The sequence below is a fragment of the Salmo trutta genome, chromosome 28 (assembly GCF_901001165.1).
Source record: "Salmo trutta chromosome 28, fSalTru1.1, whole genome shotgun sequence".
In the NCBI taxonomy this organism is placed as follows: domain Eukaryota; kingdom Metazoa; phylum Chordata; class Actinopteri; order Salmoniformes; family Salmonidae; genus Salmo; species Salmo trutta.
In genome coordinates, this window is record NC_042984.1 from 10,853,175 (window position 1) to 10,871,685 (window position 18,511).

Sequence of the window (18,511 nt, forward strand, 5' to 3'; positions counted from 1 at the left end):
TCTTCTGCACATCTACCATTCCAGTGTTTAATTACTATATTGTAATTACTTCGCCACCATGGCCTATTTATTGCCTTACCTCCCTTATCCTACCTCATTTGCACACACTGTATATAGACTTTTTTTCTACTGTATTATTGACTGTATGTTTGTTTATTCCATGTGAAACTCTGTGTTGTTGTATGTGTCGAACTGCTTTGCTTTATCTTGGCCAGGTCGCAGTTGCAAATGAGAACTTGTTCTCAACTTGCCTACCTGGTTAAATAAAGGCAAACACATCTTGATTGCCACACACACAGAGACCTGCGATTTGAACAGTGGTGGAAAAAGTACCCAATTGTTATACTTGAGTAAAAGTAAAGATACCTTAATAGAATATGAAAGTCACCCAGTAAAATACTACTTGAGTCAAGTCTAAAAGTATTTGGTTTGAAATATACTTAAGTATCAAAAGTAAATGTAATTCCAAAAATATACTTAAGTATCAAAAGTAAAAGTATAAATATTTAAAAATTACTTATATTAGGTAAACCAAATGGCACAATTTTCTTGTTTTTTAAATTTATAGATATCCAAGGGCACACTCCAACACTCAGACATAATTTACAAATGAAGTATTTGTGTTTATTGAGTCCACCAGATCAGAGGCAGTGGGGATGACCAGGGATGTTCTCTTGATAAGTGTGTGAATTGGACCGTTTTCCTGTCGTTTTAAGCATTTCAAATGTAAAGAATACTTTTGGGTGTCAAGGAAAATGTATGGAGTAAAAAGCACATTATTTTCTTTAGGAATGTTGTGGAGTAAAAGGAAAAGTTGTTTAAAATATAAATAGTAAAATACAGAACCCCCCCAAAAATGACTTAAGAAGTACTTTACACCACTGGTTTTGAAGTTGTTTTAATAATACTTTCCTGTAGATATTCTGTCTCAAATTTCGAACAGCTGAAGGACCAACCCCAGGGACAATCGGCAGAGTAAGTTCAAATATAATTTTATTCAACATTCGTGACAGACAAGTGTCATTGTGTTATTTTTTTCTGTGTATATGTGAATGGCTATGCTATACACAATGTAAAGCATCGCCACTTTGGGACTAGCTGCCCTCCTTCATATTCTACATTACTGTTAGTGGGATCAGCCTCGGCTTTCAGGCCTTGCTCACGTTGTTTCATCCCGAAGTTAAGGTGAAAGCCTGGTGGGATAGGTGCCTGTGCCCCAGAGTTGCTTGAGGGACTTACAATATTGAATTGCGAGGGAGACCTTTCTGAAGGCCTATAGATATAGTAGTTGGTTCATGCCACAACCTCTACCTTGGGGGTCTGGAACTTAATGCCATGGTGTACCTGTTGTGTGTGTGTAAGAGAGAGACAGAGAGAATTCTACTCTATGGACTTGCCCAATCTTACATGGTTAAATAGGGCGTTTCACTCAGGTAATGCATGTGCTACAGATACATTATGTGTGCTTAGAAGTGTCTGTGGAATTCACCTGAATTGCTCAAGAAGATGATTCAGTCCCATCACATCCTTGCCTAAATGTTTTTTTACCAATCACAGAGGGTTCTTATGACGAACTTCCTGCTTATGTTTGTCTCGTCATTAAACTGTCAGACATTGAGCTCGATCGACATTGCAGAAGACTACCGACTGACTGGTCTACAAATCACCTTGCTTCATATAAAAACGACTTATTATTATTTGTAGATCAGTCAATCGTTCACCATTTACCCACAATGCATCATGGACGTGATGCTCTCAAACACGGCCATGGACTTTAAAGGCTAAGACATGGTTGAAAGTGCAAACAATTTCTGTAAGTATTTGTCTTGAGTATGCAGCTGTCACAAGCCGAATGAAACAGCTAACGTGGAATCGTAGCCTGGTGTGTAAGTAGGGGTTGATGTTGTAGTAGTCTGTCTCAAGGACGTGGAAATAGGAAGACAAACTCCAGTAGCGAGCGAGAAGGGGACTCGGGTGAATTGTTAGCTGACGTTACGGATATCTTAGAGTGGATATCAAGTATGTCTTGACTACAAAATACTTATCAACATATCCACTGCAGTACACGATTTTCAGGCATCGGCCAATGGAAGATGGTGTAGCTAGTTCCATAATCTGTAAAACTCATCTGACAGCTACGGCAAAAGGTGAGACAATTTACCCCACGCCGCATTCATTGAGTAAAATGATTATGGACGTGCCACTTAGAAATTTGAGCAGAATCGTTTGGTTCCTCGCTGCTGAATTCTAAAGTAAGCGAATGTAATCTGATGTGTGTCAATGTTTACGACTTCAGTTTTTCTCTGTGTTCAACAGGGGGATATTTTCTCGATTGAAGGGAATATATGGGATCGCAAGGTAACCATCTAATAAATCATATTTATTCACACTTGTTTCATACGACTGTCAGAGGGTAAAACATAGCTAACAGCCAAACGTGTTGATGGACAGAGGATCGGATTGAGGTAGGCGCAGTTTCCTTTGTTTACTCAGTCTGCATTTCAGAACAGCGGATCCGTTCCTTTCAGCAGTGTCGCGATAGCTACTGTCTGCCAGCCTGTTGTAGCTCTGAGGTGTACTGCGACCACTTGACACTGAACACACGCGCTCCACATGGAAACAAACATGTTAGCTACACAGTTGTTACTTTGTAACGGGTTGCGACAAGCGATATTGCTACTTCTAACAGGTCTGTTGTCTAGCAGTGCATGAACTTTGCTTTGGCGAATCATTTGGCGCTAGCTCTCATTTTCTCATGCGAACAATAGTGTGTCTAAAGGGAAAGAAAAGTATTATCAAAGATATTTATAATTAACCCAAGATAGTTCATGTGTATCGGTTTTATAGTGGGAGCAATGAAGCATAGTGGGCAGAACAAGCAAGGAGGTGGGCAAAGCTAAGCAGGAGTTTGTGAGTTCCTGTTGGTGCATTGTAGTATATATTTGCATATTTCAGTTTGGGAACGCCTCCTTTGAAGTGCATATGTTCCCAAACTCAATTTGACCTTGCACTCCTAACAACGCCATTAAATTTTTTTAAAAAACGTACAAAAAAAAAACACTTTGGCAAAGCAACAAGTCTATATAACTTAGTGCACTGTATTGGTAATGAGCACATTCTAAACTGATGCTTCAGCTTTATAGCCCCTGTGAAGTGTCTGGGTTTCCCCTTCTGGATTTCCACTTCTGTCTGTGGTATTATCTGAGTTTTTCGCCCCCACCTCCTGGCTGCTATGTACCGGACCTCTTACTAGCTAGCGGGAGGCGGGGGCGACACTGGTAGACAGTGACCTTCGCACCCGCCTGCCGAACACCTGCACTCACCTTCATTAACAGAACTGCGGGAAAACAGTGCCGGACAGACCCTGCTAGCTACTCCGACCGGTACACACTAGGCGAGAGGTGTGTAGCTACACAGTGAGTTAGCATGCTTGCTAGTTAGTGACCAACAGGCGGGGGTGAAGGACACCGTCTACCGTTGTCGCCCTCGGCCCTTCTTCTGTGGGGTTTATCGGCGGTTGTGATTCAACTTTATGGTACCTACTGTATTGGAGCGCCCCACCTCCCGTCTGTCCTAGCTTAAAAATTGACCAATAGAAGTTTAGAGGGATTCCTACAGATGTAGGAATTCCCCAAATTGCGCCCCCAAAGTGCACCCTTCTCCATGCAGCATAGGCCAAATAGCAGCAATGTACCAGCAGAAATAAAGGATTACATCAGTTAACAGTTCAGAGGACATCCACAATTCAATGTTTTGACCTGGCTGCATGTTTAATTTTTGCTCTAACAGTCCATATATGCACACTGATTGGAAGCTGCCTATAGGCTATGTGTGGGGTTCTCATATCTCATTACTTTGTCATCATGTCACGATTGTTGTGGTAGGCGAGTAAACTCACACTGCGTTGCATTGTTGCAGTGTTATGGCTCCGATTTGGGTAAAGAATAGGGAGGAGTCAATTACATGATTTCCATTTTAAAGTTTAATGAACTGAAGTTGGTGTCATTTAGAATATGAGAGTAGCCAAACTCACTGATCCCATTAAATTATGTTTCTGATGTTGGCTGTTCAGTTCAATATTTCACTTGACATGTTTTCTTTTCATGAGTGGCTTGCCTTGAACACAAGCCACTGTTGATTATGAGGGGGATGTATGAAACTGTCTCTCTGTTCTCTGCGTGTCTGCTGTGCAGTTTTTCCAACACATTAGTACAGGTCACAGATTACATTGGGATTGGATGAAATGAGAAGATGAAACGCATTAGAAACTGTTTGAAAGAGAGCAACCCGGCTCTACGTATTTTACTGGGTTGTGACTCACCGGCACCGCCCCTGGTTAGAGGGGAATAAAGCAGCCCAAGAGTTGACACACAGGGAATTTGTGTTCACACACAGAATATTTACTTGGGGATGGTTCTGAAAGGTGCAGAGAAAGGAATTAGGTATATTCACATACAGGCTACAATGGATAGAGCAGAGTAGTGAAAGGACGCAATGAGCTAGAACCATGTCATGGCATAGAACTCCAATAGCACAATATGAAGGACTCTATATGATAATACACTGCAGCAATAAACCGTAAGTTGTTACACAGAAATACCTCATAACAAGGACTGTATCTACTATGCATACAGTTGAAGTCGGAAGTTCACATACACCTTAGCCAAATACATTTCAACTCAGTTTTTCACAATTCCTGACATGTAATCCTAGTAAACATTCCCTGTCTTAGGTCAGTTAGGATCACCACTTTATTTTAAGAGTGTGAAATGTCAGAATAATAGTAGACAAAATGATTTATTTCAGCTTGTTTACATGCACTCAAATAGTATTTGGTAGCATTGCCTTTAAATTGTTTAACTTGGGTCAAACGTTTCGGGTAGCCTTTCACAAGCTTCCCACAATAAGTTGGGTGAATTTTGGCCCATTCCTCCTGACAGAGCTGGTGTAACTGAGTCAGGTTTGTAGGGCTCCTTGCTCGCACACACTTTTTCAGTTCTGCCCACAAATTTTCTATAGGATTGAGGTCAGGCCTTTGATGGCTGTGGTGGTTAATTTCTGCATTACCAAATGAGGAGAGTTACAAACTTCACACACCAGTCAGTTATACTTAAACTACATCTTTAATAATTAAGAGCTTTGTATTAGCAATGACTTTCAATGATGTGCTGTCTCTAAGGAACCATTGAAAACCATGAAGTGACAACACAAAAGTACAAAGATATTTTATAGCCAAGATACACCCCTCTCAACGTTCATGACGAACCACAGATCTTAGGAACCGTTCACAAAGAAAGACTTTTACTTGAGAAAGGAGTATCCCTTAGCCAGATAATTTATAGCAAATGTTATCGTTCAGTTTGGTCCCTAAGACGAGGTTCTAATCTCGTACTCTATTCTGTCGAATAAAACAACCATTATAATGCAATACAAGCATTATAAGTCCTGCAATTTTCCACAACATGGACACTCCAATACCTTGACTTTGTTGTCCTTAAGCCATTTTGCCACAACTTTGGAAGTATGCTTGGGGTCATTGTCCATTTGGAGGACCCATTTGCGACCAAGCTTTAACTTCCTGACTGATGTCTTGAGATGTTGCTTCAATATATCCACAGAATTTCCCTGCCTCATGATGACATCTATTTTGTGAAGTGCACCCCCACAACATGATGCTGCCACCCCTGTGCTTCACGGTTGGGATGGTGTTCTTCGGCTTGCAAGCCTCCCCCTTTTTCCTCCAAACATAATGATGGTCATTATGGCCAAGCAGTTCAATTTTTGTTTCATCAGACCAGAGGACATTTCTCCAAAAAGTACGATCTTTGTCCCCATGTACAGTTGCAAACCGTAGTCTGGCTTTTTTATGGCGGTTTTGGAGCAGTGGCTTCTTGCTTGCTGAGCGGCCTTTCAGGTTATGTCGATATAGGACTCGTTTTACTGTGAATATAGATACTTTTGTACCCGTTTCCTCCAGAATCTTCACAAGGTCCTTTGCTGCTGTTCTGGGATTGAGTTGCACTTTTCGCACCACAGTACGTTCATCTCTAGGAGAGAATGCATCTCCTTCCTGAGCGGTATGACGGCTGCGTAGTCCCATGGTGTTTATACTTGTGTACTATTGTTTATACAGATGAATGTGGAACCTTCGGGTATTTGGAAATTGCTCCCAAGGATGAACCAGACTTGTGGAGGTCTACAATTGCTTTTCTGAGGTCTTGGCTGATTTCTTTTGATTTTCCCATGATGTCATGCAAAGAGGCACTGAGTTTGAAGGTAGGCCTTGAAATACATCCACAGGTACAGCTCCAATGGACTCAAATTATGTCAATTAGCCTATCGGAAGCTTCTAAAGCCATGACATAATTTTCTGGAATTTTCCAAGCTGTTTAAAGGCACAGTCAACTTAGTGTACATAGACTTCTGACCCACTGGAATTGTGAAATAATCTGTAAAAATGTATTGTGTCATGTATAAAGTAGATGTCCTAACCGACTTGCCAAAACTATAGTTTGTTAACAAGATATTTGTGGAGTGGTTGAAAAACGAGTTTTAATGACTCCAACCTAAGTGTATGTAAACTTCTGACTTCAACTGTATATTACATTGTACATTGTAGGCTAATGACATTTTTGCTAACAAGGAATTAACAATGGTAGTGTAAGAAAGTACTGTATTTATATGAAGGTGAGTAACCCAAAGCAGAGGTACATTTTTAAAGGAGACAGCATGCATAACATTGTTATATTATGACTCACACAAAGCCAAGTTAAACAGCTACTACAACTTGGTGTACATGCATCCCATGCACATAACTCCACCCATGATAAAACTGTCAGGCTCAGGGCCATGTATGTGTACCCTCTGGGGGAGCGTGCAGTGGTCCTGTCTCAGCAGTACAGGGCTAGCTATGAGCATCTGACATTAGGAACAACTTTTGCCCTCAGAACAGCCTCAATTTGTCCGGGCATAGACTCTACAAGGTGTCGAAAGCGTTCCACAGGTGCTGGACCACTTTTGATACGAACTGTTGACCGTGAAAAGCCGAGCAGCCCGTTCACCCTCTGAATGGCACACATACACAATCCATGTCTCAATTGTCTAAAGGCTTAAAAATCTTTCTATAACTGGTCTACTCCCCTTCATCTACACTGATTGAAATGGATTTAACAGGTGACATCAATCGTTTTAACCTGGTCAGTCTGTCATGGAAAGAGCAGGTGTTCCTAATGTTTTGTACTCTCAGTGTAAACAACATGCTGGCAGGGTTGACAGGTCTAGCTAAAATTTCTAGCCCGATGACTTCTGAAAACCCACATTTATCCAGTAAACCTTTTTTCCATAAAGTTATCGAGTGAATTAAGAAGGAATGTCGACGTAATTTTTAATGACGTAGGCTAAGAAGTAAAATTTGGTTTTCCATCCAAATAATAATTCTTGCGAGTTTAAAAATGTCGCAAGGGTAAAGATAAATCACCCTTATTAAACTCTCCCGAGTGGCGCAGCAGTCCAAGGCACTGCATCTCAGTGCTAGAGGTGTCACTACAGACCATGGTTCGATTCCAGGCTGTATCACAACCGGCCGTGATTGGGAGTCCCATTGGCCCAGCGTCGTCCGGGTTTGGCCAGGGTATGCCGTCATTGTAAATAAGAATTTGTTCTTAACTGACATGCCTAGTTAAATCCCAAAAATTCCATCAATGGATGTCGATTTAACTTGTTTTGACTGCTATGACTAAGCAATAACGCCACAGTAGCTGTAGTATACAGTAGGACCAATATACCATGTCTAAGTGACATGGCCCTCAGCTGTGGTATATTGGCCATATAACACAAACCCTTATTGCTATTATAAACTGTTATCCAATGTAAAAAGTACCTTTCTGTAATTTCCGTGGTGCACGTCTGCTATACGATGGCTTTCAACCAATCAGCATTTAGGCCTCAAACCACCCAGTTTATAATTGTAAATAAATCCTGTTTGCGCATGTGCATAACTATAGATAAATACCGCAAGCGAGTTTGAGTGATGCAAGTTGGACAGAGGATCTTTATCTCTGTGCAAGAAGCACTTCAAAAAACGAATGTTAGGTTATTTTCTGGCAATTGTGCCAGATGTTGAGACTACAAACCATTATAAATGGCATGTTTGTGAGAATGACTTATTTCAATAGACATAGGCTTCTGACTAAAATCTGGGTTTATAATTGCAATTCAACCTTGCCATGGTTTGCTGAGCTAGATGCAGCTGGCCTATAGCCCCTGATAGGCCAACATCTAATTTCAGGGGGAAATCCACAATGTGGACCATGATACATTTCCTCTGACCATGACCACAATTGATAACTTCCAATTTAATTAACTAAACATGGCCTTGAATAATTGCATAATAACACAAGGCTATAACAACAAACTGAGTTACAGGCTATTTATTAAATATGTTTGTCAGCTACACAAGTGGCACAAATTGATTTGCAATGACTAGAGTCATTTCAACATATTTATTGTATCAAATGGTAGGCAACAGTAACCTGCAATGATATATATATATATATATATAATATATGAATAGCCTGCAGATGTAGCCCATCATTCTCCACATTTGAATGTCATTGTGGACTTTTACCGCCCCCCAATAACACAAGCACGCGAGGGAGTTCCATAACTTCCATTTCAAATTTACAGCGCTCCAGACCCTAAAACTGAGCATGAGTAAAACCCTTCGCTTGATGCGGTTATCCATAAGAAAAGTGGACATTAGAATGCAGTTAACTTCACTCAGAGGTGGTTTAAAGTAATCTAAAGAGCTCTAGTGTGCCTAAAGTCCTTTTCCAATGCTTTGTCACCATTTATCAGTTATATCGCGTTAATGTTTTATGGAAAACTAGTGTCTCCATAATAACTGATCTACATAGACTACCTACGACTGGTAAAAAGTTGTCATTATGTGCGAGCATGCTGCTCTGTCTCTTTGACTCAGCTGCCCCTGCTGCAGCACACTCTCACCGCACACACATCCCCATGGCTCTCCACCACTCACTCTCTCAGTAACAGCCTGCTCACTGCCTTAGTCAGCAGCAGGTCACAGTGAAATATATAGTGGTTTTCCAGTGTTGGAGTTCCCACATATTGAATTACTGCAAAGAAACCACTACAAAAGGACACTAACAGTCCCTCCAGGATTTCGCAACATTGTTTTGTGATTTCTGCGGCTGAAAAACAGCTCTTTCTGGACAAAAAAAAGGGGTGGAAGCTAGCTTAGAGTTCCAACATAATTTGAGATTGAATGTCTTATTTGTGGATTGCCCCCATAATCTGGAGGTACTAAAAAAAATAATAAATTAGGACAAAAGAAACACCTAGGGTCCAATCTGAAATGAAGTCATATCTCAAGTTCATCTTCCATGAAAATAATTAGAGACAATGTGCTCTTTTGGGCTGTTTCTTTTTCTGAACATAACGAGAGGTGGGGGATGACCAAGGCCCAAGCTCATCTAGGCCTATATCTCAATGTAATCATCCATTTCATCCTCCTCCATATCAACTGCTCCACTGCGGAGTCGTTGGTTGTGGTACATGAAGACCAAGGCTCGTAGGTTGTTAAGAGGTTGATCGCCTACGGCTGGACAACTCAAGCTTGTAGATACTGTTGCTTCGCTCAGCATCAGCTGAGTTTGTGACTGCATCTTTGTAGCCTTTGACCAGGGTGCTCAGCACAGGACGTCTCTCTTGAAGACCATCCCAGAAGATATCCAAATCCACCACTCCATTCACTGTGGCGCTCAGTGCTGCTGGTCCTACATTGGTCAAGTAGGCACCCAGTTCGTCTCGTGGTACCTTACTGAAGCAGCCTTGTAGCTGGACACTGTCATCCATAAACACAATGTGACGTGGATCAAACACCCTAACTTCTTGGAGGAACTCCATGTCAGGCTGTCCATCTGACATGTACGTTATGTAAGTTTTTTTTTTTTCCTCTGCATTCCTGTATGCCTCTTCAACAGTGCTCACAGACAGCAAAGGGCAAGTCGTCAACTGCATCAAAGTAGTGTGAACAAGCCTCATACTGTAGTTCTTTGTTGGCCACAATGTTCATCTGCAAGTCCTCTAAATAGTGAAAGATCTTTGTTTTCACGGGGTGTCTGCTCTGGAAGATGTTGATAAGCTGCAGGATGACTTTATACTTGTCTGTCATGATGTTCAGCTGAATCTGCAGCGACTGAACCAGCTCTTTGTCTTGTAGCATCTCATGGAGTTTCTCAACAGACTGTGGTGCACTTTGGCCACACACCTGTGAATGACAAGGAATATAAAAGAGGAACATAAGAAATATTACTTATACTTACTGTGAAATGACATCGTGGCTTACAAAAATGTAGGCCACCTTTTTCTACATAATGACAATGATTTAAGCAAATGTAGAAGGCATGTAGATTTAAATCATACCTGTATTACCATCTCTATGAACCCCTTGTAGAGGCCAAACTGCACTGCCGAGATCTTATTTTGCATGCCCCTTACTGGTAAAACATATGTGAAAAACTTAGCATGAATGCGTTCAGCTGATCAAAAGGTTTGCAGAAAGCACTCCCTATCAGATTAATGTTGTGAGCCAAGCATGTTATATGCAGGGAGTAGGGGAACAATGACTGAAGTGCAGCTTTGTAGGTTTTCTTCATGTACGCAGCGTTGTCTGTGTCAGACAATGACGTCATCATTGGCGATATTGTAGTCTGGTAGACATTTCCCCACCACCATGGAAACTGCTCCAGAAACGCTGTCTCTGCGAGGTAGACATTATCCCCAGGTATCCTTTTCATGTGGTGCGACGAGGATGTTTAGTACACATCTTCCTTCAACATCTGGAGTTTTATCAATGATGACTGTCACTGGCTTCCCTGCGAGATGTTGCTTGAGTCTACCTGAAGGTGAAGGAAGAACATCTCCCAAGTACTTTTCCTGTAGGTGGGGGTATCCAGGGATCCAGAAATATTGTGTTTTTGTGATCCGTATGAAGTTTTACAGAGTTTTAAATGGCAAAGCTGACAAATTGCACTCAGTGCTTTGAGCCGTGCTCTCCATAGACAGACTGGGGAGAGCAGAGTGCCAACCACCCTACTAAAGCCAAGGTTAGCGGAGTAGAAGTTTGAGTAAAACGCCACTCACCTTGATTCTTTCAGTGCTTGCCACAGTCTTCCCTGCTACCATGTCAGTCATGGAGATCTGTTGCTGCTGTGGGAACTGTTCTGACATTTCCATATGCTTTGCTGATTCCAAGTGACTGTTGATTGTCGACTTTCTCTTGTGTTCCAGCACAACGTTGCACGGAATGCAAAACAATTTCCCCCACTTCCATGTAAAACATTTGGAAATTGGTCTTTAACTGTTATTTTTGTTGGCAAATGAGATTGTACTGCCTGTCAGCCATCAACAATGAATAGAAATCAATCAGCTATCATCTTTGCACGCCGACAGGCCAGGGGGAAAAAACTTTGTTGATGTGTGGTTGGATTGGGCCATTTTCCACGGTAACCGTGCAGTAATTGGTCAAAATTACTAACCCACTTTTGATTGGACCCTTTTATGCGCTAAAAGTGCGGGGATTGGTCAAAATTGTGAGCTCTTGTATAATATGCACTGATTGGTTGATTTTTGCTTTGAATTATGCGATCGCAGTATCACAGAATCCTGGAAGAACTGCAATAAGAAGAGCCATGCTTGGGCCAAGAATAACACCAGCTATCAGAGCAGCTCCCAGATCACTGCACCTGTACATAGCCCATCTATAATTTAGCCCAAACTACTACCTCTTCCCCTACTGTATTTATTTATTTTATTTATTTTGCTCCTTTGCACCATATTATTTATATTTTAACTTTGAACTTTCTTCAATTAACAAATCTACCATTCCTGTGTTTTACTTGCTATACTTTATTTACTTTGCCACCATGGCCTTTTTTGCCTTTACCTCCCTTATCTCACATCATTTGCTCACATTGTGTATATAGTCTTATTTTTTTCTACTGTATCATTGATTGTATGTTGTTTTACTCCATGTGTAACTCTGTTTTTGTATGTTGTCGAACTGCTTTGCTTTATCTTGGCCAGGTCGCAATTGTAAATGAGAACTTGTTCTCAACTTGCCTACCTGGTTAAATAAAGGTGAAAATAAATAAAATTAGACAGGTGGAAATCTGTCCTTTGGTCTGATAAGTCCAAATGTGAGATTTTTGGTACCAGCTGTTGTCTATTTGTGAGACGCAGAGTAGGGGAACAGATGATCTCTGCATGTGTGGTTCCCACCGTGAAGCATGGAGGAGGAGGTGTGATGGTGTGGGGGTGCTTTGCTGGTGACACTGTCAGTGATTTATTTAGAATTCAAGGCACAATTAACCAGCATGACTAACACAGCATTCTGCAGCGATACGCCATCCCATCTGGTTTGGGCTTAGTGGGACTGTCATTTGTTTTTCATCAGGACAATTACCCAACATACCTCCAGGAGAGTGATAGAGTGCTGCATCAGATGCCCTGGCCTACACAGTCAACTGACCTCAACCCAATTGAGATGGTTTGGGATGAGTTGGACCGCAGATTGAAGGAAAAGCAGCCAAGAAGTGCTCAGCATATGTGGGAAGTCCTTCAACACTTTTGGAAAAGTATTCCAGGTGAAGATGGTTGAGAGAATGCCAAGAGTGTGCAAAAAGCTGTCATCAAGGCAAAGGATGGTTACTTTGAAGAATCTCAAATATAATATTTATTTATTTTTAAGAGAAATGCCATGGTGCCCGAGGTGCAATTTAGCCCAAAAACCCGCAACCTGTGAACAATACATTTTCACCCGCGACATAGTTTTCAAAGTAGGCCAATTTGCAGTGAACATGGCAACACTGCTTGCTGGAACTTAGTCCCACAGCACACTCGGCAGGGGATTCTCTAACATGTTTATCATGCTAATGTTAACAATTGCGTTCACTGCATTATTTGATATGTTAGTCTCTCTGTCTTGTGTGTTTCCTGTACATTTTCCTCCGGTGCAGTAAGTTTAGCATGACATATTTTCCTTTTATGTTAGGCTTGAATATGTGTTTAATGGTTTCTCTCGTATTTCCCTATGCAGTTTCATCGGATGAGATGAGTGTGCGCGGGGGGCAGGGTAGTGACGAGGTGCTGGTGTCCCAGGCGGTGTGGGACTACCTGGCTGCTGCCGGCCAGCCCTGGCTCATAGACTTTCAGGACAAGCAGGGCTTGAGTGCTGGCATCATCCGCCGAGGGGAGCGGGGAGGCTGCTGCGCAGTGCGACTACGCCCCATAGAGGGATCCCATTCTGGGGGAGGACCCGGGATGATGGAGGAAGGACCCATCTCCAACGAGACCCGCAAGGCCTTCATAGACTTATGCCGCTGCGCCCGCAAAGAGATGAGCAAACAGGATGGGGGTCCTAAACGGAAGAGGTCCCTGCTGCCCTGCGTTGGGGTGGGGGTCCTGGAGGGGGATGGAGAGGGAAGTCTGCTACCACCTCAGCCTCCCCAGCCCAGACGCTCTCAGAGGCAGCAACAGAGATATAAGAAGCCAGCGGAGGAAGAGGCCTGTGTGGTCCTCTCCAACTCCACGTCCCACAACGAATCCGGACAGAGGAAGCAGGACAACATAGAGGTCAGCTGCAGTATGATGGCCTCTTCTCATAACCACTCCCACAGTGAAGCAGACGACCACACCTCATGTTCCATCTGCATGGGAGACATGGTGGAGAGGACCACGTTAGAGAGGTATAGCTACATATTTCACTTTTGTGTTCAGTAATTCTTAAGGTTTTTCCAAACGATGAAATGTGTCAGCCTTTACTGCTATTGATGCTATGTAATGTTTTCAAAATTATAAGTAAAAGTGTTCTCTCTGTCTTTCTCTTTGACCCCCTCCCCCAGGTGCGGCCACGCATTCTGCCGGCTGTGTCTGGACCAGGCCTTCAAGGTGAAGAGAGCGTGTCCTGTGTGTCGTCAGGTGTACGGCCAGCTCATAGGGAACCAGCCTACTACCGGGTGTATGATGGTGGAGAGGGACCCAGATCTGGAGTTACCAGGACACGAGGGGTATGGGTGTATCTGCATCATCTACAGCTTCCCACCTGGTTTACAGGCAGTGAGTATGTATGTAATGTAATGTAATTATGTATGTATACTAAAGAAACATGGAAGGGTATAGAAATGGGAACTAGTAAGACGTTTTGGCTAGTCCATTACCTTTTCAGGGTTTTTGGGCTAGCCCATTACCTTTTCAGGGTTTTTGGGCTAGCCCATTACCTTTTCAGGGTTTTTGGGCTAGCCCATTACCTTTTCAGGGTTTTTGGGCTAGCCCATTACCTTTTCAGGGTTTTTGGGCTAGCCCATTACCTTTTCAGGGTTTTTGGGCTAGCCCATTACCTTTTCAGGATTTTTGGGCTAGCCCATTACCTTTTCAGGGTTTTCCTATATCTGACACATTTACATGGCAAACCATCTCTCTTTAGTATCTTTATTTGTGGCGAATACAGCAATGTTTGCTAATCCCAGCTCTCCATTCTTATACTTGGATCTTTTAATGGTTCATATCAAGGCTGTATAACAACCGGGCCGTGATTGGGGAGTCCCATAGGGCGGCGCACAATGTCCCAGTGTCGTCCGGGTTTGGCCGGTGTAGGCCGTCATTTTAAATAAGGATTTGTTCTTAACTGACTTGCCTAGTTAAATAAAATACAGTCCATGCTTGAAGTAATGTTGTTGAAGGTCTATACCACTTTACTTCATTTCTGTGGATATAATTGTTCATGTTCTTTTCTAACATTCCTCTGAATTATGCCTGGGTCCTGCAGCCGGAGCACCCTAACCCAGGGGTGAGGTACCCTGGGACGGACCGCGTGGCTTACCTCCCAGACAGCCCAGAGGGGAACCGGGTCCTGGGCCTGCTCCGCCGGGCCTTCGAACAGCGCCTCATCTTCACCATAGGGACCTCCATGACCACAGGAATGCATAACGTCATTACCTGGAACGACATCCACCACAAGACTTCCTTATGGGGCGGACCACACTGGTATGGAAACAGATGTCTTTACTGAAGGCTATTGGAGATTTAAGTGTTTGTGAGATGTGACAAGTCATGTTTACATATTTGTGAAGAAAGCTATTGATGACTGCTTGAATGGAAGTCAAATAGAATCATATGACTTTAGTTTGTTCTTATGAGATGTAACAGAAATATTTTTTTCACTTTATATCAATAGAAACCTATCCATGTTTTGAGCATGTGGTGGGGGGTTCAATTGTGATTACTGTGGTGCATTTGCTCCTAGAAGAAAGTCTAGCTGTTCCTGTGATTACAACAACTCTCTGACCTGCTGAGCGTTTTCTGTTCATTCCTCCTGACAGCTTTGGATACCCAGACCCCACCTACCTGGTGAGAGTGACCGAGGAACTCAGAGAGAAAGGCATCACTGCAGACTGACCGTACAGATTCTAGAATGATTATTCTAGGAACACTTTAGGAATTTTAGGAACCTCTGGCTATCCTGCCCTGCTGCTGCTGGTGGTTGCTAGGCTGCAGGCTCCTGGACCTAGACCCTGCAGAGCAGCGGATGAATACGAGATGTGACTGGGCCCCACAGTAGCCACAGGAGTACAGCCCAGTAGAGGCCCACTTATCCCTACAAGACCACTTGATGGGGTGACTCCTACCTTCCACTTCAGTCGAATTTTCACTAATCATGCATTGATGTCAATTGGAGACAATTCGACTTAAGTGGAAGTGAACATTTGTCTAAAGTGGAATTTAGGATTCACCCTTATGTTCCTATCCTCGTTATCTATCTTCCGAGTTCGGCTCAACCCAGCAGCACTTTGTGTGGAAGAAAACATACAAATGAGTGCAGTGCAATCTCTGTGTGAGCTGTTTTTGGCTGCACTCATCCAAGTATTTATCACATAGGGATTTATAATGTGGAGGTGCATTCTACTTAAATATTATTTTGAAACCTAAGTTCAAAGAATAGTCCTATTTTGTCTGTTATATTAATGTTTATTTCCACGCTGGGGGACACATTCTTTATTTACCTGTTAAAAACACATGATTTGTGCTCTGTCCAGTACGCTCGTCGAATAATTATATTTTTCTTTATGTAATTATGTTAATAATAACCTGTTATTTACACTGAATTAAGACAGTACTCGAGATAGTTGGTGGCAGGCAGAATAGTACTGTCTGTTTTCAATAGAAAGCTCCTAAAGAAATAATACAATTTCTCTGAAAGGAGTTGCACTCGAAGGCACTTTGTCAAGGAGGGAGGGAGTCCATCAGTAGTTCAGTCACTGTTAGAGGGGGAGTTGTTCTCTGCATAGAATAAGAATTATCCTTTTGAATTAGAATGATCATTCTAATTCTGTGGTTCTCTGCTTCCACTTCAGGGAACTGGTAGATGGAAGAATGCTCTGAGCAAAGCCAGGCAGACGTTAGTCGTTAGCAGCCGTGAAGCTAATAGCCTGGTAGCTATAAGTTGATGTCAATTTGCTTAGAGCCCTTCATTTCCCTTTTGATCTTCCTCTCCTTTGATTTCTTCTCCTTTTTACTTAAATAGGAAGAATGTTTTCTATTTGATGTCTCTCTCTGCTGCACCGTTCGGTTGTAGCTGATGAACCAGGAATGTCCAGATAGACTGACTACTAAGTATGAGATTCATTGTCATTCCTGACCGTCCCTTGCTCTCTCTCTCCTCTCGGCCCTCGGTTATTTCTCTACTCTTAAGATGTTATCCCTCCCAGGACCAGGCCCTGTATTCACAAAGTGTCTCAGAGTAGTAGGGCTGATGTAGGATCAGTGTGGCCTTTTCAATCATAATGAATGAGTAGGGACCCTGATCCTAGATCAACACTCATACTCTAACAAGCTTAATGAATAGGAGATCAGGTTTTGAACGAAGTTCAGTTTGATTTCCAGCCAGCCAGTCAGTCAGCACTCCTCATGTTCTAATAACCAGATTTACTTGATGATGTCAAATGAGAAGGGCGTGATGTCGAACCACTTAAACCAAATCAAATGCACAATAGGGCTGTATATTTATTACCTCTGACCCTGGCTGAAATGGCACCCTATTCCCTATATAGAGTAAAAGTGCCCATAGGCTTCTGGTCAAATGTAGGGCACTACATAGGACTCTGGTCCAAAGTAGTGTAAGGAATAGTGTGCCATTTTGGATGCAAGCCCTATCTGACCAGGAGATGTTTGTTTGATGATTGTCTCATAAATAATGAGGTATCTATGTGCTGTAATTCACATTTGTCTTCTACAGGAATAATCTAGGATTAACAAAATAGGTACCTGTAATATGAACATGTTGAGGAAAATCCTGCAGTCCCTTACAGCGGTATTGTCAGTGATTTGTATTTAGTTCCCTTGTTTTGATACATTTATCAAACTGTTAGCGTGCCTATATTCTAGTCAAGTTTGAAGACAGTGGATCATGTTGATATTAATTCATGACAAGCATGTCTTTTTAGTAGACTGTCTTAATTGTTATTTGGAGGGTGAGACTCAGCAGCGTTGTGTTATCTGGCTTTCTACCGTTTTTGAGAATATATATATATATATATATATACTGATGTGTATCTGCATGAGTTTTTCTGTGATATGTCAGATGAACGCAGTCCAACGATGTAGCCTCACTCACAAATTATCAAGCTCTGTGTGAAAGTCATTTTGCATGAGAAAATTATGCATATAGATAGTGCAGTGCTCTCCAACCCTGTTCCCGGAGAGCTACCCTCCTGTAGGTTTTCACTCCAACCATGTTCCTGAGAGCTACCCCCTGTAGGTTTTCACTCCAACCATGTTCCTGAGAGCTACCCCCTGTAGGTTTTCACTCCAACCATGTTCCTGAGAGCTACCCCCTGTAGGTTTTCACTCCTACCATGTTCCTGAGAGCTACCCTCCTGTAGGTTTTCACTCCTACCATGTTCCTGAGAGCTACCCTCCTGTAGGTTTTCACTCCAACCATGTTCCTGAGAGCTACCCCCCTGTAGGTTTTCACTCCAACCATGTTCCTGAGAGCTACCCTCCTGTAGGTTTTCACTCCAACCATGTTCCTGAGAGCTTCCCTCCTGTAGGTTTTCACTCCAACCCCAGTTGTAACTAACCTGATTCAGCTCATCAACTAGCAATTTTTTTTTGAATCCGGTGTGCTAGATTAGGGTTGGAGTGAACGTACAGAACGGTAGCTAGATTAGGGTTGGAGTGAACGTACAGAACGGTAGCTAGATTAGGGTTGGAGTGAACGTACAGAACGGTAGCTAGATTAGGGTTGGAGTGAACGTACAGAACGGTAGCTCTCCAGAAACAGGGTTTGAGAGCCCTGGTCTAGTGACTCTAGTCCGTTACCTTCTCCTATTCATTTGTCTGCAGTCAGATGATGTAAAAGAATATAAACTCAGCAAAAAAAGAAACATCCTCTCACTGTCAACTGCGTTTATTTTCAGCAAACTTAACATTT

At 42.4% G+C, this 18,511-nt stretch overlaps 1 protein-coding gene across 2 annotated transcripts; it reads left to right on the plus strand.

The window, feature by feature from the left end:
• Positions 1 to 1,620: 1,620 nt before the first annotated feature.
• Positions 1,621 to 17,612, plus strand: dtx3 (deltex E3 ubiquitin ligase 3). Of its 2 annotated transcripts, XM_029718589.1 has the most exons (6): positions 1,621 to 2,147; positions 2,317 to 2,358; positions 13,121 to 13,769; positions 13,926 to 14,139; positions 14,849 to 15,066; positions 15,402 to 17,612. In XM_029718589.1, exons 2-6 carry the CDS (start codon positions 2,346 to 2,348, stop codon positions 15,475 to 15,477), a joined length of 1,170 nt encoding a protein of 389 aa, XP_029574449.1. In that variant the 5' UTR covers positions 1,621 to 2,147; positions 2,317 to 2,345; the 3' UTR covers positions 15,478 to 17,612. The 2 variants fall into 2 exon arrangements, with proteins under 2 accessions (XP_029574449.1, XP_029574448.1); XM_029718588.1 differs by lacking the exon at positions 2,317 to 2,358 and having other exon boundaries at positions 1,621 to 1,813.
• Positions 17,613 to 18,511: the final 899 nt, after the last annotated feature.

Bases quoted from the DNA above. Each gene is read 5' to 3' on its own strand.
- dtx3 (XM_029718588.1), top strand. From the start codon at position 1,789: ATGGTTGAAAGTGCAAACAATTTCT. The intron at 14,140-14,848 runs GTGAGTATGTAT...TGGGTCCTGCAG, and splicing joins TCCCACCTGGTTTACAGGCA to CCGGAGCACCCTAACCCAGG. The intron at 15,067-15,401 runs GTATGGAAACAG...TCCTCCTGACAG, and splicing joins TTATGGGGCGGACCACACTG to CTTTGGATACCCAGACCCCA.